At 45.6% G+C, this 20,000-nt stretch overlaps 5 protein-coding genes, 2 non-coding genes and 1 pseudogene across 7 annotated transcripts; 6 read left to right on the top strand and 2 right to left on the bottom strand.

The window, feature by feature from the left end:
• Nucleotides 1–1,963: 1,963 nt before the first annotated feature.
• On the bottom strand, nucleotides 1,964–2,488 carry LOC145739907 (histone H2A). Its single transcript, XM_081995249.1, has one exon. The coding sequence runs from the start codon at nucleotides 2,408–2,410 to the stop codon at nucleotides 2,033–2,035; it is 378 nt and encodes a 125-aa protein (XP_081851375.1). The 5' UTR covers nucleotides 2,411–2,488; the 3' UTR covers nucleotides 1,964–2,032.
• Nucleotides 2,489–2,611: 123 nt separating this feature from the next.
• On the top strand, nucleotides 2,612–3,180 carry LOC145739909 (histone H2B). The gene has a single exon (XM_081995251.1). It carries the CDS (start codon nucleotides 2,726–2,728, stop codon nucleotides 3,095–3,097), a length of 372 nt encoding a protein of 123 aa, XP_081851377.1. The 5' UTR covers nucleotides 2,612–2,725; the 3' UTR covers nucleotides 3,098–3,180.
• A 1,025-nt stretch (nucleotides 3,181–4,205) lies between these two features.
• LOC145739903 (histone H3) lies at nucleotides 4,206–4,787 on the bottom strand. The gene has a single exon (XM_081995246.1). The coding sequence runs from the start codon at nucleotides 4,708–4,710 to the stop codon at nucleotides 4,300–4,302; it is 411 nt and encodes a 136-aa protein (XP_081851372.1). The 5' UTR covers nucleotides 4,711–4,787; the 3' UTR covers nucleotides 4,206–4,299.
• Nucleotides 4,788–4,883: 96 nt separating this feature from the next.
• On the top strand, nucleotides 4,884–5,415 carry LOC145739911 (histone H4). The gene has a single exon (XM_081995254.1). The coding sequence runs from the start codon at nucleotides 5,001–5,003 to the stop codon at nucleotides 5,310–5,312; it is 312 nt and encodes a 103-aa protein (XP_081851380.1). The 5' UTR covers nucleotides 4,884–5,000; the 3' UTR covers nucleotides 5,313–5,415.
• Nucleotides 5,416–6,680: 1,265 nt separating this feature from the next.
• LOC145739902 (uncharacterized) lies at nucleotides 6,681–7,718 on the top strand. Its single transcript, XM_081995245.1, is given in 2 exon segments — nucleotides 6,681–6,866; nucleotides 6,869–7,718. Coding segments are annotated over 2 exon segments (762 nt in total). The 5' UTR covers nucleotides 6,681–6,794; the 3' UTR covers nucleotides 7,559–7,718.
• Nucleotides 7,719–10,713: 2,995 nt separating this feature from the next.
• Nucleotides 10,714–12,639, top strand: LOC145739921 (small subunit ribosomal RNA). The gene has a single exon (XR_014181273.1). It is a non-coding gene; the product is annotated as a small subunit ribosomal RNA (ribosomal RNA).
• Nucleotides 12,640–13,885: 1,246 nt separating this feature from the next.
• LOC145739928 (5.8S ribosomal RNA) lies at nucleotides 13,886–14,040 on the top strand. Its single transcript, XR_014181279.1, has one exon. It is a non-coding gene; the product is annotated as a 5.8S ribosomal RNA (ribosomal RNA).
• A 559-nt stretch (nucleotides 14,041–14,599) lies between these two features.
• Nucleotides 14,600–20,000, top strand: part of LOC145739926 (large subunit ribosomal RNA) — an 8,879-nt pseudogene continuing 3,478 nt past the window's right edge.

A 20,000-nucleotide genomic window follows, 5' to 3' on the forward strand; every position in this document is an offset into this window, starting at 1 on the left:
AATTATGTTATATACACACAAGTATGTAAATTGGATAAAGTACGGGTGGATGTATTTAAATAGAAGCGCTAGTGCGAGATACTAGTACTGAAGAGTGCATACTAGTAGTATATATACTCACGGTCAGTAGCGGTAACATGTACTTTAGGCAGAGTGGTACATGTGAAAACTGGCGAGGGCATAGGGGAATGTAGATGAAAGTAGAAGAGGGTGTAGGAGTGTATTGGCGTGAGTATAGGATGGAGTAAGGTGAGAGTAGAGTAGTAATAGAGAGGGAGTGTAGGAAGAAGAAAGGTGAAGAGGGAGTATGAAGGAAAGCGTGAGAAATGAGAATAAGGAGTAGGAGAGGTAGGGTAATCGCTCTGAAAAATCGTGCTAAAATACTCTTTTTTTCTAGACTTTTTTTTCTAGACTTTTTTTTCTAGACTTTTTTTTCTAGACTTTTTTTTCTAGACTTTTTTTTCTAGACTTTTTTTTCTAGACTTTTTTTTCTAGACTTTTTTTTCTAGACTTTTTTTTCTAGACTTTTTTTTCTAGACTTTTTTTTCTAGGACTTTTTGGACCCCATAATGGCAAATTGTTGACAAAATGGCGAACGCGGATAAAGACCCGATTGTGTCTTTTCCGTCGTTCGCCTTTTTTACCACTCGTTTTCAAAGTCGAAATACATGGTATTCTTGACAAAATGGCGAACGCTGAGAAAGAAAATACGTCTCTCTCATCGTTCGCCTTTTTTACCACTCGTTTTCAAAGTCGAAATACATTGTATTCTTGACAAAATGGCGAAGGCGCCAAATAATCGTTGCTAATGACCAATAATTCTACCTTACCATCACGAAAATTTGTGACCTTGAACTAACTGATTACACTGTAAAACTACGAATATTTCGAAAAAATGGCGAAAGCGCCGGATTATCATTGCTAATGTCAACTTCTATCTTTCCTCATCGAACAGTTATGACCTTGACCTGATTTCACCGTAAAACAATCGAAATATCGACCGTCGAAGTCCAACTCTTGTTCCCTATTGACGGGTGAAATATCCACTAACATTTGCAAAAAATTGGCGAAAGCGCCGGATTATTATTGCTAATGACAACTTCTATCTTTCCTCATCGAACAATTATGACCTTGACCTGATTTCACCGTAAAACAATCGAAATATCGACCGTCGAAGTCCAACTCTTGTTCCCTATTGACGGGTGAAATATCCACTAACATTTGCAAAAAAAAATGGCGAAAGCGCCGGATTATCATTGCTAATGACAATTTCTATTTTTCCTCATCGAACAGTTGTGACCTTGACCTGATTTCACCGTAAAACAATCGAAATATCGACCGTCGAAGTCCAACTCTTGTTCCCTATTGACGGGTGAAATATCCACTAACATTTGCAAAAAAATGGCGAAAGCGCCGGATTATCATTGCTAATGACAATTTCTATTTTTCCTCATCGAACAGTTGTGACCTTGACCTGATTTCACCGTAAAACAATCGAAATATCGACCGTCGAAGTCCAACTCTTGTTCCCTATTGACGGGTGAAATATCCACTAACATTTGCAAAAAAATGGCAAAAGCGCCGGATTATTAATGCTAATGACAACTTCTATCTTTCCTCATCGAACAGTTATGACCTTGACCTGATTTCACCGTAAAACTATCGAAATATCGACCGTCGAAGTCCAACTCTTGTTCCCTATTGACGGGTGAAATATCCACTAACATTTGCAAAAAAATGGCAAAAGCGCCGGATTATTAATGCTAATGACAACTTCTATCTTTCCTCATCGAACAGTTATGACCTTGACCTGATTTCACCGTAAAACTATCGAAGTCCGACTCTGGTAGCTTATATATATGTATTTTTCAATGTCACGTGACATTTTCAAAAGTACCAAAATATAACGTTGTCTGTGTGTGATAAATAAGCAAATAAACGAATTTCCAAATTTCTAAACAAGTTGTGGTCCTTAAAAGGACCGTTGTTTATTTATTTTTTTCACATAACTGAATAACTAACCGTTATTACCTTACTTGGTCTTGCTGTCAGTTTTCTTGGGCAACAAAACGGCTTGGATGTTTGGAAGAACACCACCCTGAGCTATTGTCACACCCGATAACAGTTTGTTCAACTCTTCGTCATTACGGATCGCCAATTGCAAATGTCGGGGAATTATTCTGGTTTTTTTGTTGTCTCTTGCTGCGTTTCCAGCCAACTCGAGAACTTCGGCGGCTAAATATTCCATGACGGCCGCTAAATACACCGGTGCTCCCGCTCCGACTCTTTCGGCGTAGTTTCCCTTACGTAGCAAACGATGAATACGTCCCACCGGAAACTGAAGTCCCGCACGACTTGAACGCGACTTTGCCTTTCCCTTTACTTTACCACCTTTACCGCGTCCGGACATAGTTAAAAACTGTTTTTTTTTTTCGATTTGACACAAAAAAAACGTAAACGTTGCCTTCTAGTGCACGTACGAGACTGATACCGTCGTCCCCGACTGGCCTATATTTATACTAAGCGGCGGACCAATCACGTCGCTCCGTTCGACAAAACCGAGTGGGCGGAGCTTGTAAACAGACTCGCTCGTCAGTTAAAAGGCGGCCGCCAGACCCGTTCACGTTCAGTCTGTATTCGAGCGTCTTGTCGTGTCGTGTGTTGTTTTGTCAATTTTTGTGAGTTTTGTTTGTCTGTTTGTGATTCGTCACTAGTAAAAAGAACCATGCCACCGAAAACTAGCGGTAAAGCAGCAAAGAAGGCCGGCAAGGCCCAGAAAAACATTTCGAAAAGCGACAAAAAGAAAAAGCGCAGGAGGAAGGAAAGCTACGCTATCTACATTTACAAGGTATTGAAACAAGTACATCCCGACACTGGAATTTCGAGTAAAGCCATGTCCATTATGAACTCGTTCGTCAACGATATTTTCGAACGGATTGCTGCTGAAGCTTCTCGATTGGCCCACTACAACAAAAGATCGACCATCACGAGCAGAGAAATTCAGACTGCCGTCAGGCTGTTATTGCCCGGTGAGTTAGCCAAACACGCAGTCAGTGAAGGAACAAAAGCCGTCACGAAATACACTAGCTCCAAGTAAATAGTTTTTCGACCGTAGGTACACTATCCTGTATTAAAAAAAAAAACCAACAACAAAATCGGCTCTTCTCAGAGCCACAAAAATGTTGAACTAAAAAAAAAGAATTTCGTTTATATACGACCTATTCTGTTAGATAAGAAATATCGGTCAAAACGTGCTTATCGGTGTTTTTCGATCTAGATAACAAATATTGGTCAAAACGTGCTTTTCGGTCTTTTCCGATCTAGACAAGAAATATCGATCAAAACGTGCTTATCGGTCTTTTCCGATCTAGATAAGAAATATAGGTCAAAACGTGCTTATCGGCGTAAGATACTGATATTTTATAAAGTCACGTTTTTCGAACTTTGTCGGAATGATCATAAATCGATTTATTTCACCGACTGAGAAATAGTGAATTCAGTCAGTATCTAAATAAAACCCGCACCGAGTGCAATTTCTACTGATATTGGTAGAAATAAGATTGTAAAAACGACTTTCAATCACGTCACGATAAGTAACGGATCGTAAAAAGGTAAGGGCACGTATATTGTTATCACGTCCAATTACCAAAAAAGCAGATAAGTAACGGATCGTAAAAAGGTAAGGGCACGTATATTGTTATCACGTCCAATCTCCAAAAAAGCAGATAAGGATAGGATCGTAAAAAGGTAAGGGCACGTATATTGTTATCATGTCCAATCTCCAAAAGAGCTGATAAGTAACGGATCGTAAAAAAAGGTAAGGGCACGTATATTGTTATCGTGTCCAATCTCCAAAAAAGCAGATAAGGATAGGATCGTAAAAAGGTAAGGGCACGTATATTGTTATCATGTCCAATATCCAAAAGAGCTGATAAGTAACGGATCGTAAAAAAAGGTAAGGGCACGTATATTGTTATCGTGTCCAATCTCCAAAAAAGCAGATAAGGATGGGATAGTAAAAAACTAACCTATCTGAGTATGTATTATCTCTCAGCTTTGATACAATACACACCACTGTGATCCTACTTGTACTTAATTAGTATACCTATATACCTATACACACTGTACCACAACAAAAAGTGTTATAATAAAATAAATTGGTAGAAATAAGATTGTAAAAACGACTTTCAATCACGTCAAGTATGTTGTGGTTCTTAAAAGAACCGTTTTTTTTTTTGTTGTCGTTTGTTCACGTCAATAAATCGTCGTTACGGGTTTTGGAAGGTGTCTCGTTCAAATTTAAGCTCGTTCACCTCTGATGCGTCGTGCCAATTGGATGTCCTTCGGCATGATGGTCACCCTTTTGGCGTGAATGGCGCAAAGGTTAGTGTCTTCGAATAAACCGACGAGATAAGCTTCGCTCGCTTCTTGCAGTGCCATTACGGCGGAACTTTGGAATCGCAAGTCGGTCTTGAAATCCTGGGCGATTTCTCTGACTAGACGTTGAAATGGTAATTTCCTGATTAACAATTCGGTACTCTTCTGGTAGCGACGAATTTCACGCAGAGCTACGGTTCCGGGCCTGTAACGATGAGGTTTTTTCACGCCACCCGTAGCGGGAGCACTTTTTCGGGCCGCCTTAGTGGCCAGTTGTTTCCTTGGAGCCTTTCCTCCAGTAGATTTACGCGCGGTCTGCTTTGTACGGGCCATTTTATTGTTATTTTAGATAAATCACTAACGATACGCACTCGAACGCGATTAGGCACTGTCTGACGCGTCGAGATATCGAGCTCCGGTTTTGTTGGGTCGGCTCTGGCGCCGATTGGTCGAAACAGTACAAAGGGGGCGGAGCTTAGCGAAGGAAACAAAACCGGGTCGACGTCGGAGTTCTCGATCAGTTCTCGGCGTACCTTGTTGCAGTAACGTGCTCGTCGTTGTCGTGTCCATTGGTGTTTTTTGTGTTTTTGTGTGTGTAAGAGTATTATTAAAAGCTTTACAAAATGACTGGACGTGGTAAAGGAGGAAAAGGATTGGGTAAAGGTGGCGCAAAACGTCATCGTAAAGTTCTTCGTGATAACATCCAAGGTATTACGAAGCCAGCTATTAGACGATTGGCTCGACGTGGTGGAGTAAAACGTATATCAGGTTTGATTTACGAGGAAACTCGTGGTGTGCTAAAAGTTTTCTTGGAAAACGTGATCAGAGATGCGGTCACCTACACTGAACACGCCAAAAGGAAAACTGTCACCGCTATGGACGTCGTTTACGCTTTAAAACGACAGGGACGTACTCTGTACGGTTTTGGAGGTTAAATAAACTGTTATTTTTGATAATTAATTAATGCCCATGCATGATAATGACGTCTCTGCCGTGCTGATTGCAAAAAAAAAAATCGGTTCTTTTAAGAACCACAAACCTTAAAAAAAAAGAAACATCGTTTTACTTGAGGTACATACCTTTGTTGTGTGGGGTTGCTTATGGTTTTGTTCAAGTTTTGTGTAAGAAAACGAACAAAATCGGTTACTTAAGGTACATACCTACCACCTCCTGACCCCTTATGTTGTGTGATTGATTGTTTTTGTTTTTCCTTCGTGTTTTTAGTTGGCAAACGATCAATGAGTATACACATACCTACCTACTTTGTTGGAAAGGTTTTTTTTTTCTTTTGCGTTTTGTGTTAGAAAACGAACAAAATCGGTTACTTAAGGTACATACCTACCACCTCCTGACCACTTGTGTGATTGTTTTTGTTTTTCCTTCGTGTTTTTAGTTGGCAAACGTTCAATGAGTATACACATACCTACCTACTTTGTTGGAAAGGTTTTTTTTTTTCTTTTGCGTTTTGTGTTAGAAAACGAACAAAATCGGTTACTTAAGGTACATACCTACCACCTCCTGACCACTTGTGTGATTGTTTTTGTTTTTCCTTCGTGTTTTTAGTTGGCAAACGTTCAATGAGTGTACACATACCTACCTACTTTGTTGGAAAGGTTTTTTTTTTCTTTTGCGTTTTGTGTTAGAAAACGAACAAAATCAATTGGTTACTTAATAATAGCATATTACGATATTAAATGGCAAAAGGAAGCCGCGTACATTTGTAAATTTTCTGCCCGACCGAAACGGATAAATATAATATATCGTTTCTATACGTTTATTGCGTTGCGTAGGTATAGAAGAAAAATCATAACGAAAAAGACAATGTTGAACCGAAACTCGAGTTAGTTTTGACGGTGCAAATTCTGTGGCGACATGCGACCGGTTAAACATTTTTTTTTCAATTAAGGCGTATACTACTACGTTTGCGTTCGTTTTGCACGTGAGAATATGAACGATTGCACTTATTAATGGCTAAAAAACGTCAATAAACGTTTATTTTATTATATTTTTGTTCAAGTAAAGTACGAAAGTGTTTAGGAATAGCGAGACTGGTCACTTTCCAAGCGATATTTTACATTAATATCGTAATCGGACATAGTACAGAGCCCGCCTATCTTGTAGCTTATAGTTTTGGAAAAGTTTTCGAACGACGATTAAGTGAAAAATGCGTTTTTCTATATTAAAATAATCGACTAGAAACCAACTTGAGTAACATACAGGCGGCATAAACGACGTCGAACCGTGTCGGCTGACGGAGGCGCACCGTTCCGTACTCCGCACGACCCCTAAACAAAAGTCGACGCAAACATTTTTCTCTCTCATTTCGCAGTAAACCATTGTCTTTAGCACGTACGATCGTCGGTCTGTGTTTGTTTTGTGTTTTTTCTATATCGAGTGTTTTTTTATTCGTTCGTATCATGGCCGATAACGACGCAGCGCCTGTAGCATCCACTCCGCCGGCTAGTTCGCCGTCGAAAAAAGGAAAAAAAAAACGAAAAATCCCCGTTCGAAGCCGAGCCATCCTCCGACTTCAGAAATGGTAACGAACGCTATCAAGGGATTGAAAGAGCGTGGTGGATCATCACTGCAGGCCATCAAGAAATACATAGCTGCCAACTATAAAGTGGACGCGGAAAAAGTAGCCCCATTTATCAAAAAATATCTGAAAGCGGCCGTAGCGAACGGTGCGCTAGTGCAAACGAAAGGTAAGGGAGCGTCGGGATCGTTTAAATTGTCCGCTGTCGGTTCGGGATCGGCAAAACAACCTGCTAGCGCAGAAAAGAAAAAAGTTACGAAAAAGGCGGCTAGTAAAAAATCGCCTTCGAAACCGATCAGTGAAAAAGTGAAATCAAAAACGGTTGTTAGGACGAAAAAATCTGCTGCTGCTGCCGCCGCCGCCGCCGCTGGAGCTGAAAAGAAAACCGCCGCCGTAGCAGTTTCGACTACTACGACGAAAAGTCGTGCCGCTCCGTCCGAAAAGAAAGCAGCGGCTAAGAAAACTGCCGCCCAAGTTGCAACCGTTACCGTGACCGCTACTACGCCGAAGAAATCTCCTTCCAAGGCGAAGAAATCAAACAAAGCTGGACCGACCAAAAAACCGAAAGCTCCCAAACCAAAAACCGCAAAGTCTACTGCCGCTGCCAAGGCGAAAAAAACGACTTCACCCAAAAAGAAGAAGTAATTTGTCGTGGTTGACGCCGTGGTTGGTTTTCGGCTGCAAGAATGCAACTGCTACGTCCGATACGTGTCGCAGATCTCGTCGTACATACTATGTTATCAGGTACATATCGGCTACTGGAGTCTACGACTCATATAACAAAAGGTTCTTTTCAGAACCACAAGTTTGAAAAAGCGAAAGATTAATACGTTAGATTTAAAATTTATTAAAGGCTTAATCAATGTTAGTTACAATTACATGTTTTGCTTTATTATCGTGTGATGCTATTAAGAGAATCATAGCTAGTCCCGCCGTTTACCATCACAATTGACATTGTTCAACAATAATCGAATGTTACATCAACGATATACGTAATGTATTACATTACGAGTTCTTGCCTTTAGTAAAAGTTAAAAAAGTTTGGCGACTGATTACCGGCCGGAGACGCGGTATCACTTCCGTGTGCACTTCTCCGTTCCGTAACCCTTCGTTTTTTTATCGGCCGGAGACGCGGTATCACACCTTTTTACGATCCGTTTCTTATCTGTTTATGTGGTAATTGGACGTGATAAAAATATACGTGCCCTTTACCTTTTTACGATCCTATCCTTATCTGCTTTTTTGGAGATTGGACGTGATAACAATATACGTGCCCTTACCTTTTTACGATACGTTACTTATCTGCTTTTTTGGAGATTGGACGTGATAACAATATACGTGCCCTTACCTTTTTACGATACGTTACTTATCTGCTTTTTTGGAGATTGGACGTGATAACAATATACGTGCCCTTACCTTTTTACGATCCTATCCTTATCTGCTTTTTTGGAGATTGGACGTGATAACAATATACGTGCCCTTACCTTTTTACGATACGTTACTTATCTGCTTTTTTGGAGATTGGACGTGATAACAATATACGTGCCCTTACCTTTTTACGATACGTTACTTATCTGCTTTTTTGGAGATTGGACGTGATAACAATATACGTGCCCTTACCTTTTTACGATCCTATCCTTATCTGCTTTTTTGGAGATTGGACGTGATAACAATATACGTGCCCTTACCTTTTTACGATACGTTACTTATCTGCTTTTTTGGAGATTGGACGTGATCACAATATACGTGCCCTTACCTTTTTACGATACGTTACTTATCTGCTTTTTTGGAGATTGGACGTGATAACAATATACGTCCCCTTACCTTTTTACGATCCTATCCTTATCTGCTTTTTTGGAGATTGGACGTGATAACAATATACGTGCCCTTACCTTTTTACGATACGTTACTTATCTGCTTTTTTGGAGATTGGATGTGATAACAATATACGTGCCCTTACCTTTTTACGATACGTTACTTATCTGCTTTTTTGGAGATTGGACGTGATAACAATATACGTCCCCTTACCTTTTTACGATCCTATCCTTATCTGCTTTTTTGGAGATTGGACGTGATAACAATATACGTGCCCTTACCTTTTTACGTTCCGTTAATAATCGTTTTTACAACCCTTTATTTTTACGCCCCCTTATCGATTAAGTAACATATAACCCGAAAATCGATCGAAAAATGTGACGATCGACCGAAGCGAGACTACCCATCGACGGTATAGTTCGGATCGAGCCAGACGGCCGGACGTGCAATCGAAAGGGTTAGGCGCCTGACTTCCGGCCGGAGTCGCGATATAAACTCCGGTCGCTTTAACGTGGAGTTTCCGGTCTGCGACTGGTCTCCCGCCTGGAAGCGAGTGGGTCCTCTAAGTCCGTTGATTTCCGATAGCGATTGTTAATTATGTGAATTAAAAGTTTCGTTCGTCGGATTCTTCGTGTGACTGGTCGACGATATAGACTACTCGAGCCCCTTCCGAGTTCCGTTTCTTTTCGATGCGGCGGACGTATTTCTTCTCGCTTTTTGGGGAGATAGCCGACGCGCTGAATTTTCGGAACAGTTCCTACAGCGAGATCGCGGACTCGGTGAGCGTGGTATGCGTTACGGTCCAAATGCGATTAAACCATAGCACGAATGCCGTTTTCTTTTTTAGAATCCGGAAGAGTGCTTTAACATTTGCGATAACTCTCTACGTTCCGAGCGAGAATATTTTTAATATAGACGTAACGATCTTTCGAGATTCCCGTGTCGCTTTCAATCTAGCGAAGGGTCGAGAGAATGTCGTGAGGTCAGATGTCGAGCGACGTTTTACGTTAATACGCGTATCCGAAAGCAGCGTCTCTTTCTGCGTATCGTACATACGGAAGCGAAAGGGCTGGGCTGCATATTCGGTAAATAAAAACGCGTTTGTTGACGGAGTCGTAACGACGAATTATTGTATATAATCACCGAAAAAAGACGAAAACTCTAGTCGTATGTTCGATGTGTCGACCGATAATTTCTGGCAGTGTTGAAGCGCATATACAGACACACAAAGATGCAGAAGTAGTTGACAAACGATAAAACGACGATAACGATGATCTTAGAAAGTAGCGATGATGACGATGACCCACCGATTACATAAAAATCGAGGCATCGAACAAACGTCGTCGTATTCTAAGTAGTTGTCGTCGACGTTACACATGTCGATAATGATAATGCGTCGTGTCTGTCGCCTTCTCTTAAAATTGCTAGTATCGAGACGACGCCAATATATATACGACTACAAAAGAGTTTCGACTTAAAGGCGACGTATGTTTACCGAGCGTGGCATCTCGAACGGTTCATATCCGCTTCTTGACGCACAAATCACGCCAGGAACGCTTCGTTCCTTTTTTGTCGACGTCTTCTCTACTACGATAATAATATGGCGTTAACGACAAAGTGTAAAGGCGAGTAAGAAACTATTTTCTAAAAACTCGCTTTAATTTTGTCGTGTCATGATTTGTCGTAGTAGTGGGACGCTGTTCGTCGAACGTATGTCACGAGTAATAGCAGAGCGACGTCATTGTTGTTATTGTTGTCGTAGTCGTCGTCGTTGTCGCCATCGTCTATATGGTCGATCGTCTATCTCTTTTCTATCTAGTCTTAAACCACCCGTGCAGGTCGTTGGTTGACAGAGAAGAATAAGCTTGTTGTGACGATCCTTTATACGATATGACTGGTACAACACAGACTCGACGACTCGGCACGAGACGGCACGATCGATCGCTCGCTCGCTCTAGCGCAACGTTTCGATGGATAAGAACAGCTCCCTGGTTGATCCTGCCAGTAGTCATATGCTTGTCTCAAAGATTAAGCCATGCATGTCTCAGTACAAGCCAAATTAAGGTGAAACCGCGAAAGGCTCATTAAATCAGTTATGGTTCCTTAGATCGTACCCACACTTACTTGGATAACTGTGGTAATTCTAGAGCTAATACATGCAAACAGAGCTCCGACCGGAGACGGAAGGAGTGCTTTTATTAGATCAAAACCAATCGGTGGCGGGTTCGCTCGTCATCGTACAACTTGGTGACTCTGAATAACTTTACGCTGATCGCACGGTCCTAGCACCGGCGACGCATCTTTCAAATGTCTGCCTTATCAACTGTCGATGGTAGGTTCTGCGCCTACCATGGTTGTAACGGGTAACGGGGAATCAGGGTTCGATTCCGGAGAGGGAGCCTGAGAAACGGCTACCACATCCAAGGAAGGCAGCAGGCGCGCAAATTACCCACTCCCGGCACGGGGAGGTAGTGACGAAAAATAACGATACGGGACTCATCCGAGGCCCCGTAATCGGAATGAGTACACTCTAAACCCTTTAACGAGGATCAATTGGAGGGCAAGTCTGGTGCCAGCAGCCGCGGTAATTCCAGCTCCAATAGCGTATATTAAAGTTGTTGCGGTTAAAAAGCTCGTAGTCGAATTTGTGTCTCGCGCCGCTGGTTCATCGTCCGCGGTGTTAACTGGCGAGTCGCGAGACGTCCTGCCGGTGGGCTTAGCTCGCGAGGGCGGCCCAACTCAATCCTGCCGCGGTGCTCTTCATTGAGTGTCGAGGTGGGCCGGCACGTTTACTTTGAACAAATTAGAGTGCTTAAAGCAGGCTAAAACTTCGCCTGAATACTGTGTGCATGGAATAATGGAATAGGACCTCGGTTCTATTTTGTTGGTTTTCGGAACCCCGAGGTAATGATTAATAGGAACGGATGGGGGCATTCGTATTGCGACGTTAGAGGTGAAATTCTTGGATCGTCGCAAGACGGACAGAAGCGAAAGCATTTGCCAAAAACGCTTTCATTGATCAAGAACGAAAGTTAGAGGTTCGAAGGCGATCAGATACCGCCCTAGTTCTAACTTTAAACGATGCCAGCTAGCGATCCGCCGACGTTCCTCCGATGACTCGGCGGGCAGCTTCCGGGAAACCAAAGCTTTTGGGTTCCGGGGGAAGTATGGTTGCAAAGCTGAAACTTAAAGGAATTGACGGAAGGGCACCACCAGGAGTGGAGCCTGCGGCTTAATTTGACTCAACACGGGAAACCTCACCAGGCCCGGACACCGGAAGGATTGACAGATTGAGAGCTCTTTCTTGATTCGGTGGGTGGTGGTGCATGGCCGTTCTTAGTTGGTGGAGCGATTTGTCTGGTTAATTCCGATAACGAACGAGACTCTAGCCTGCTAACTAGGCGTATTTTGACATCCTAAAGGCCGGCCGGCTTCGGGGTTCGCTTCGTTGTCGTGCTCGGTTTTTACTGTCGGCGTACAAACATTTCTTCTTAGAGGGACAGGCGGCTTCTAGCCGCACGAGATTGAGCAATAACAGGTCTGTGATGCCCTTAGATGTTCTGGGCCGCACGCGCGCTACACTGAAGGAATCAGCGTGTCCTCCCTGGCCGAGTGGCCCGGGTAACCCGCTGAACCTCCTTCGTGCTAGGGATTGGGGCTTGCAATTGTTCCCCATGAACGAGGAATTCCCAGTAAGCGCGAGTCATAAGCTCGCGTTGATTACGTCCCTGCCCTTTGTACACACCGCCCGTCGCTACTACCGATTGAATGATTTAGTGAGGTCTTCGGACCGATACGCGATGGCGTTTCGGCGTCGTCGATGTGTCTGGGAAGATGACCAAACTTGATCATTTAGAGGAAGTAAAAGTCGTAACAAGGTTTCCGTAGGTGAACCTGCGGAAGGATCATTACAGTGTGATTAAATTACACGTTTGAAGAGTCTTCGGGGTGAGGAGGGGAGAGTATTGTTGCGATCGCATTGAAACGATTTATCTTTCTCTCTTTCTCTAGCTCTCTCACTTAGACTCTTCTGAAATTTTGAACTAAGCTGCTTCGGCTCGCATTATTCTGTGTGGTGTCGACCAAAACACGCGAACGCGTGCTCCGACCGTTGTAAGAACGTCCGTATCGAAGGTCCGGTTTCCGGTCGACGACAATTAAACTCGTAGAATCGCACGTTATTTTGATGTGCCGATAACGAGTCGATAAGATCGTCGCTGTGGAATGCGGTTGCCAATCGAACTGGTTGACGTTTTGTGGTTTTGCGGAGCGGTATATACGCGATCGAAACGTGTAGGCATCGTTGATCGGATTGCGAGCGTCGCAACGTGAAACGAGCTTCCTCTGTGTTGTCGTTCGACGTTCGTCGACGTTTATCGTCATCATAATCATTGTCGTTGCATCGTCGCAAGTGTCGTCGTCCGTCGCTTCGTACGTATGCGAGAGAGATGACCACTCTAAACTCGACACCGTTAGTGAAATACGTGTGACGAGAGAGTGTGGCCACATCTCCTCGCTGGTAGAAGTGCAATGTGACAGACAGACAGACAGAAGACGACAATGACGATGACGTACGCGACGTATCGTACGTGTACGACAAACGTATAGAGTGAAGAAACGACACGTCTAAACATTTCGACGAGAGACTTTGAAGAAGAGAGGTCTAGAGCGTCGTCAAGCGTTAACGGAATTCTGAAAACGCGAACGTACTCGGTCTAAACGAGAGATTATGTATGTGTGGGTACTGCGGCCGTGCGGATCGATCAAAGTTCCTGCGCGTATGCACGTTTAAAGATTTACGCCCGCACGCAGAGAAAATCTCTCCCGAGACGATCGCGTCCGTCGATACGCTTCGGCGCACGATTAAAGGACCGCTGTTCGGTCTCTCCGTCGAAGCGGGCGCCTTTCGGTGTTTTATTACCGATAAGTAGCGCTCTTGCGACGTACGCATAAATAAAATAACACCTACCTTTTGAATAATATGGCAGGCGTTAATATGCGATAGAAACGTCCGACGAAAGAGCGCTTAATCGGTATACGAAACTGTATCGAAAGGCGTCCGTTTTTTGCCAACAATGGTCACCCGTAAATCGTTTGCTTCGATACACGTCGCTCGACGACGACTCGTCGCTATAAAACGAACGTTTTCTAAAAGATTACCCTAAACGGTGGATCACTTGGCTCGTGGGTCGATGAAGAACGCAGCTAATTGCGCGTCAACTTGTGAACTGCAGGACACATGAACATCGACAATTCGAACGCACATTGCGGTCCTCGGATTCTGTTCCCGGACCACTCCTGGCTGAGGGTCGTGTCTATTTTAAAGACTGCTCGGTGCTCGATCGTCGCAACAAACGACGAACGCACGCAGAGCGAGTTGAACGTATGACGCACGTAATCGAAGAGACGCTACGCCTCGATAATGAGGCGATGCGTTCGATAAGGTGCGACGTTCGAAAACGCGATAGCGGTTCGACGATCTTAAAGCTCGCTCGGTAGATTTCGGCGATGGACGATGAAATAAACGACCTCCGTTAGCTAAACCGACGAGCGATCGCTTCGAACGTAAAGCGCGCGTTTGTACGCGTCGCCGACGACACATCCAACACACTATATGACGAACGAGCGGAATGGCTTAGCACGCTTTGCCGAAGCGCGTACGTAGGAACGATCGTCGTGTCCGATATCATCTCTATGATACGAGTTGAAGAAGACGTCGGATCGATGCTACGATTTAAACGCGGTATCGGAGTGCGTCGCCTTCGATTGTAAAAGCTCGTCCGGTCTTGTGTGAACGCGATAGTTTGTCCGTTGGCGATCGAAACGCGTACGAACGATTTTGGCGCACCAAAATACATTATATTATTTTTTCGACCTCAGAGCAGGTGAGACTACCCGCTGAATTTAAGCATATTATTAAGCGGAGGAAAAGAAACTAACTAGGATTCCCTCAGTAGCTGCGAGCGAACAGGGAAGAGCCCAGCACCGAATCCCGCGGCCGACATCGGGCGCCGGGAAATGTGGTGTTCGGGAGGGTCCATTATCTCGAGATCGCGCGGCGCGTCCAAGTCCTTCTTGAACGGGGCCATAGCCCATAGAGGGTGCCAGTCCCGTAGCGACCGTTGCCGATAGCGAGAGGATCTCTCCTTAGAGTCGGGTTGCTTGAGAGTGCAGCCCTAAGTGGGTGGTAAACTCCATCTAAGGCTAAATATGACCACGAGACCGATAGCGAACAAGTACCGTGAGGGAAAGTTGAAAAGCACTTTGAAGAGAGAGTTCAAGAGTACGTGAAACCGTTTAGGGGTAAACCTGAGAAACCCGAAAGGTCGAAGGAAGAAATTCATTCGCGTTTCGACGCAGGCGTCGGACGGTCGAGTGACGCGGAACGTTCGCGTTTTGCGCACCCTCCGTTCGTCGAACCGGCGACGAACGCGTGCACTTTTCTTCTGGTAGGACGTCGCGATCCGTTGGGCGTCAGTCTACGACGTGCGATGGAGCCCGTCGGTCGCGTTTCGGCGCGACTAACGAACTCGCACGCTCCGGCTGACTCGCTCGACGGTATACGAAAGGTTTGAGGCCGCTCTAGCGAGCGTTCGACTCTCGGCAAGCGCGCCAGACGCGTCGGCGATCGGACCTAGTGCCGATTCCGACCTCTGGTGACTGTTGGCCGTTGATGTTCTCGAACAGACCTCACGACCGATCTGCGACGCTATAGCTTTGGGTACTTTCAGGACCCGTCTTGAAACACGGACCAAGGAGTCTAGCATGTGCGCGAGTCATTGGGAATCACTAAACCTAAAGGCGCAATGAAAGTGAAGGTCTTCCTTGCGAAGACCGAGGGAAGACGGGCGGTTCGCCGTTAAAAGCGACCGTTCAGCATTCCCGGGGCGTCTCGTTCTCATCGCGAGAAGAGGCGCACCAAGAGCGTACACGCTGGGACCCGAAAGATGGTGAACTATGCCTGGTCAGGACGAAGTCAGGGGAAACCCTGATGGAGGTCCGTAGCGATTCTGACGTGCAAATCGATCGTCGGAACTGGGTATAGGGGCGAAAGACTAATCGAACCATCTAGTAGCTGGTTCCCTCCGAAGTTTCCCTCAGGATAGCTGGCGCTCGTCGCGCACGAGTCTCATCCGGTAAAGCGAATGATTAGAGGCATTGGGGTCGAAACGACCTCAACCTATTCTCAAACTTTAAATGGGTGAGATCTCCGGCTTGCTCGAATTGATGAAGCCGCGAGACACGGATCAGAGTGCCAAGTGGGCCATTTTTGGTAAGCAGAACTGGCGCTGTGGGATGAACCAAACGTCGAGTTAAAGCGCCTAAATCGACGCTTATGGGATACCATGAAAGGCGTTGGTAACTTAAGACAGCAGGACGGTGGCCATGGAAGTCGGAATCCGCCAAGGAGTGTGTAACAACTCACCTGCCGAAGTTACTAGCCCTGAAAATGGATGGCGCTGAAGCGTCGTGCTTATACTCGACCGTCAGCGGCATGTGCGATCGTCATTGACGATCATGAAGCCCTGACGAGTAGGAGGGTCGCGGCGGTGTGCGCAGAAGGGCTGGCCGTGAGGCCGTCTGGAGCCGCCGTCGGTGCAGATCTTGGTGGTAGTAGCAAATACTCCAGCGAGGCCCTGGAGGACTGACGTGGAGAAGGGTTTCGTGTGAACAGCCGTTGCACACGAGTCAGTCGATCCTAAGCCCTAGGCGAAAGCCGATGTTGATGCGGTGTAGTCGTTTTACGAAGAGTCTGTGTGCTTATCGCATATACGTGCTCACACCCATCGGGCGAAAGGGAATCCGGTTCCTATTCCGGAACCTGGCAGCGGAACCGTCAAAAAGTCGGGCCCTCGCAAGAGAGTTCGTCGGGGTAACCCAAAAGGACCCGGAGACGCCGTCGGGAGATCCGGGAAGAGTTTTCTTTTCTGCATGAGCGTTCGAGTTCCATGGAATCCTCTAGCAGGGAGATATGGTTTGGAACGCGAAGAGCACCGCAGTTGCCGCGGTGTCCGGATCTTCCCCTCGGACCTTGAAAATCCGGGAGAGGGCCACGTGGAGGCGTCGCGCCAGTTCGTACCCATATCCGCAGCAGGTCTCCAAGGTGAAGAGCCTCTAGTCGATAGAATAATGTAGGTAAGGGAAGTCGGCAAATTGGATCCGTAACTTCGGGATAAGGATTGGCTCTGAGGATCGGGGCGTGTCGGGCTTGGCGAGGAAGCAGGAACTGGTTGACGAGCCGGGCCTGGGCGAGGTGACGGTTTCGGCCTGATCCCAGCTCGGTCCCGCGCCTTGGCCTCCTGCGGAACCGCTTTGCTGCGAGGCCCGATGAATTTCGGTTCGTCGGTGTCCTCTTCGGCCGCTATTTAACGATCAGCTCAGAACTGGCACGGACCGGGGGAATCCGACTGTCTAATTAAAACAAAGCATTGCGATGGTCTTAACGTGATGTTGACGCAATGTGATTTCTGCCCAGTGCTCTGAATGTCAAAGTGAAGAAATTCAATCAAGCGCGGGTAAACGGCGGGAGTAACTATGACTCTCTTAACCTGGACCTCTTCAAAGCGAATAAATCTTTCGCCCTTCTAAAGTTTCATTTAGGGTGTAGATTTCGCAGAAGTATTAGCGATCAAACTGGCAATACAGTGGCAAGGGGCAAGTGCCAAAGGCACAACCAAGACGCGTAACACCAAAGTCCCCAGTACCTCCACGGAAACTTTAGGCGGTCCACCTCCACGTGGTAAAGGGCGGGCAACGACTGACGGCGATTAGTCGTGGGCTTGTTCACCACGCCATAAGTCCGTTGGCGGCTAAGGACCAAATTGGCCAAGATAATTTCGGCCACCCACTGAAGCGATAGTGGGATCGCTTGGGCACAACAGCAGCCATAAGTTCAGGGTTCTAATTGTGTGTTAGTGTGAAGGCGCTGGAAACACAAATCCTCATGGAGGATAAAACGACCGAGCCACCGGCTACGGTAAATACAGGGGGTCCCCTTCAACCTTCCAATGACATAATGGGCCCAAGAGAAAATTCTGGGACCCAAGGGGCCTCCAACTCAGCAGCCACGCATTGCTGTTTAAAATGCGGAAAGAGCTACCAGACGCGAAGTGGTATGCTCAAGCACCTAAAAGAGTGCGGATCCCGTGACCGCAGGGACTGTAACTTCTGCAGTCGAGCTTTTGGGTCATTCTTGGCATTAAGGTGTCACGAGCGCGCGGCGCATAAAGATGCTTACCTCGAGCAGGAGGAGACAAAGGCAAAGCCTAGCGAGGCAGAAGTGTTAGCCAAAATAGCGGAAATGGAAGCTAATAAAAAGTCCAACTATTTCCTAAACGAAATCGCTATCGCAACAGGCCTAACCAAGGATCAAATCCGTCACAGACGGCAAAAGCCAGAATACAAAGAATACCTTCAGCTCGCCCACGAGAAGGCAAAAGCTACTATGTCTATCTCGCCATGGGTCAAGGGCTCGAAGAGAAAGGCTCTGGCTCCCTCCGCATCCGATTGTGTAAGAAAACCATCCGCATCGCAGCCCGCCGCAGCAACTAGCATCAATAAAAATATAAACATCAAGGACATCATAAAATCACAGCCAATAATACCTAAAGCGCCTGTTCTGGAGAACCAGATATGTATTCCCGAGTCTCCCAAAGCCGCGAATGTGAGCTTGAACAACACGGCAAACGAGATTTACTATACGCCGCCATCACCTGATTCTGTTGAGTCAAATAAGCGAAAATGTACCTTTTCCGACGACATCGCCCAAGACACACCTAAACGGGCGCCGACCATCAGGTCGGAATTAAATAAACAACAGGCCTCTAAGGCTCCTGTAAATATCATCTCCGATGTTCTGATTAGGCCCTGCCTGAAAAGACAACGCGAGACCGAGGATGACACACCTCTACCACCAGCGTCAAGACCGAAACAAAATACGCCAGTTTCAGCAACTCCAACAACAGTCGGAGTCCAGTCCTGTGTTGCGAATGGGATCGCTAACAACAACCCAGACGTTAGCCAGAATATTAATGTCTCTACGGAGGCTACCGAAGTTTTTACTCCCGGAGGAACTGGCCAAAATGTAGTGGACGGGCCCAACAGCATTATTGCTTTTCTCCAAAACTTTATACTGGACGAGATAAGCAAACCACCCGCCAACCGAAACATTTTAAACATAGAACTGGCAAAATTCGCACTGTACAAACCCATCAATCAATTCCAAAATAAACTTACGGAATGGATGGATGTAAAATTTAAAAATAAAAAGGGGAACAACAACAACAAGCCCAATAACACAAACAACAAGGGTAACAATAACAACAAGCCCAATAATATAAATAATGTAAATAGTGTAAATAACAATGTACAGAATAATATAACTGAAACTGAAACTCGAGCAAAACGGGGTCAAAAGCAAAAGCCGAACTACACTAGGCAATATGCGCAACAATTTACAGGCAGAGGTCTTCGCGCCCAAAACTACAAAAAGGCGCAGGACTTATACGCCTCGAATCGCGCATCTTTGGCCACCGATATCCTTGCGGGGAAACCGCTCGACGCAATGGAGGCGTCTCCAAGTGCGGAGTCTGTTGAGGTCTACTTCGCAAAAATATTAGAAAATCCATCGTTTGCTGACAAAGAGGAGATTCGGGACTACAAAGATCCTGCTAGTAACACGGAGCTATATATCTCGCCTGACGAGATCCTGGCGGCCAAAAGTGGCTGGAACCCGTCCGCCCCGGGTCCGGACGGAATCACCGTCAATACCGTCAAGGGCTTTGATAATGACGAACTGGCTGTACTATTTAACACCATATATCTGCGTACTTGTCTTCCTGAGCGATGGAGAAATTCACGCACCATCCTCATTCACAAAGATGGAGACAAACTCGATCCGGGAAACTACCGGCCCATCACGATAACATCTTCGGTGATGAGATTAATGCATAGAGTCATAGCCCGAAGAATTAAGCACAACATTACGCTCAACATGCACCAGCGCGGGTTTACTGACGCCGACGGAACACTGGCAAACACGGTGATAACACAACACTATATACGTCACCGCATCGAAAGCAGAAAAACTTACAACATTCTCAGCCTAGATCTGCAGAAAGCTTTCGATAGCGTAAACCAGGGTTCCGTACTAAGAGCGCTACGACGGCTTGGAGTGTCGGACCACATGATACAGTACATCAACGAGACATTTAAAGACGCGACAACAGAAATCAAAGTGGGGAAATCAACAACCCGCAAAATAAAGATCGCT

The sequence above is a fragment of the Ips typographus genome, unplaced genomic scaffold (genome assembly GCF_016097725.1).
Source record: "Ips typographus isolate SLU unplaced genomic scaffold, UJ_Ityp_2.0 IpsContig76, whole genome shotgun sequence".
Taxonomy (NCBI): domain Eukaryota; kingdom Metazoa; phylum Arthropoda; class Insecta; order Coleoptera; family Curculionidae; genus Ips; species Ips typographus.

What these genes read in the sequence shown, in the direction of transcription:
- LOC145739907 (XM_081995249.1), bottom strand. Translation starts at nt 2,410, where the DNA reads ATGTCCGGACGCGGTAAAGGTGGTAAAGTAAAGGGAAAGGCAAAGTCG.
- LOC145739909 (XM_081995251.1), top strand. Translation starts at nt 2,726, where the DNA reads ATGCCACCGAAAACTAGCGGTAAAGCAGCAAAGAAGGCCGGCAAGGCC.
- LOC145739903 (XM_081995246.1), bottom strand. Translation starts at nt 4,710, where the DNA reads ATGGCCCGTACAAAGCAGACCGCGCGTAAATCTACTGGAGGAAAGGCT.
- LOC145739911 (XM_081995254.1), top strand. Translation starts at nt 5,001, where the DNA reads ATGACTGGACGTGGTAAAGGAGGAAAAGGATTGGGTAAAGGTGGCGCA.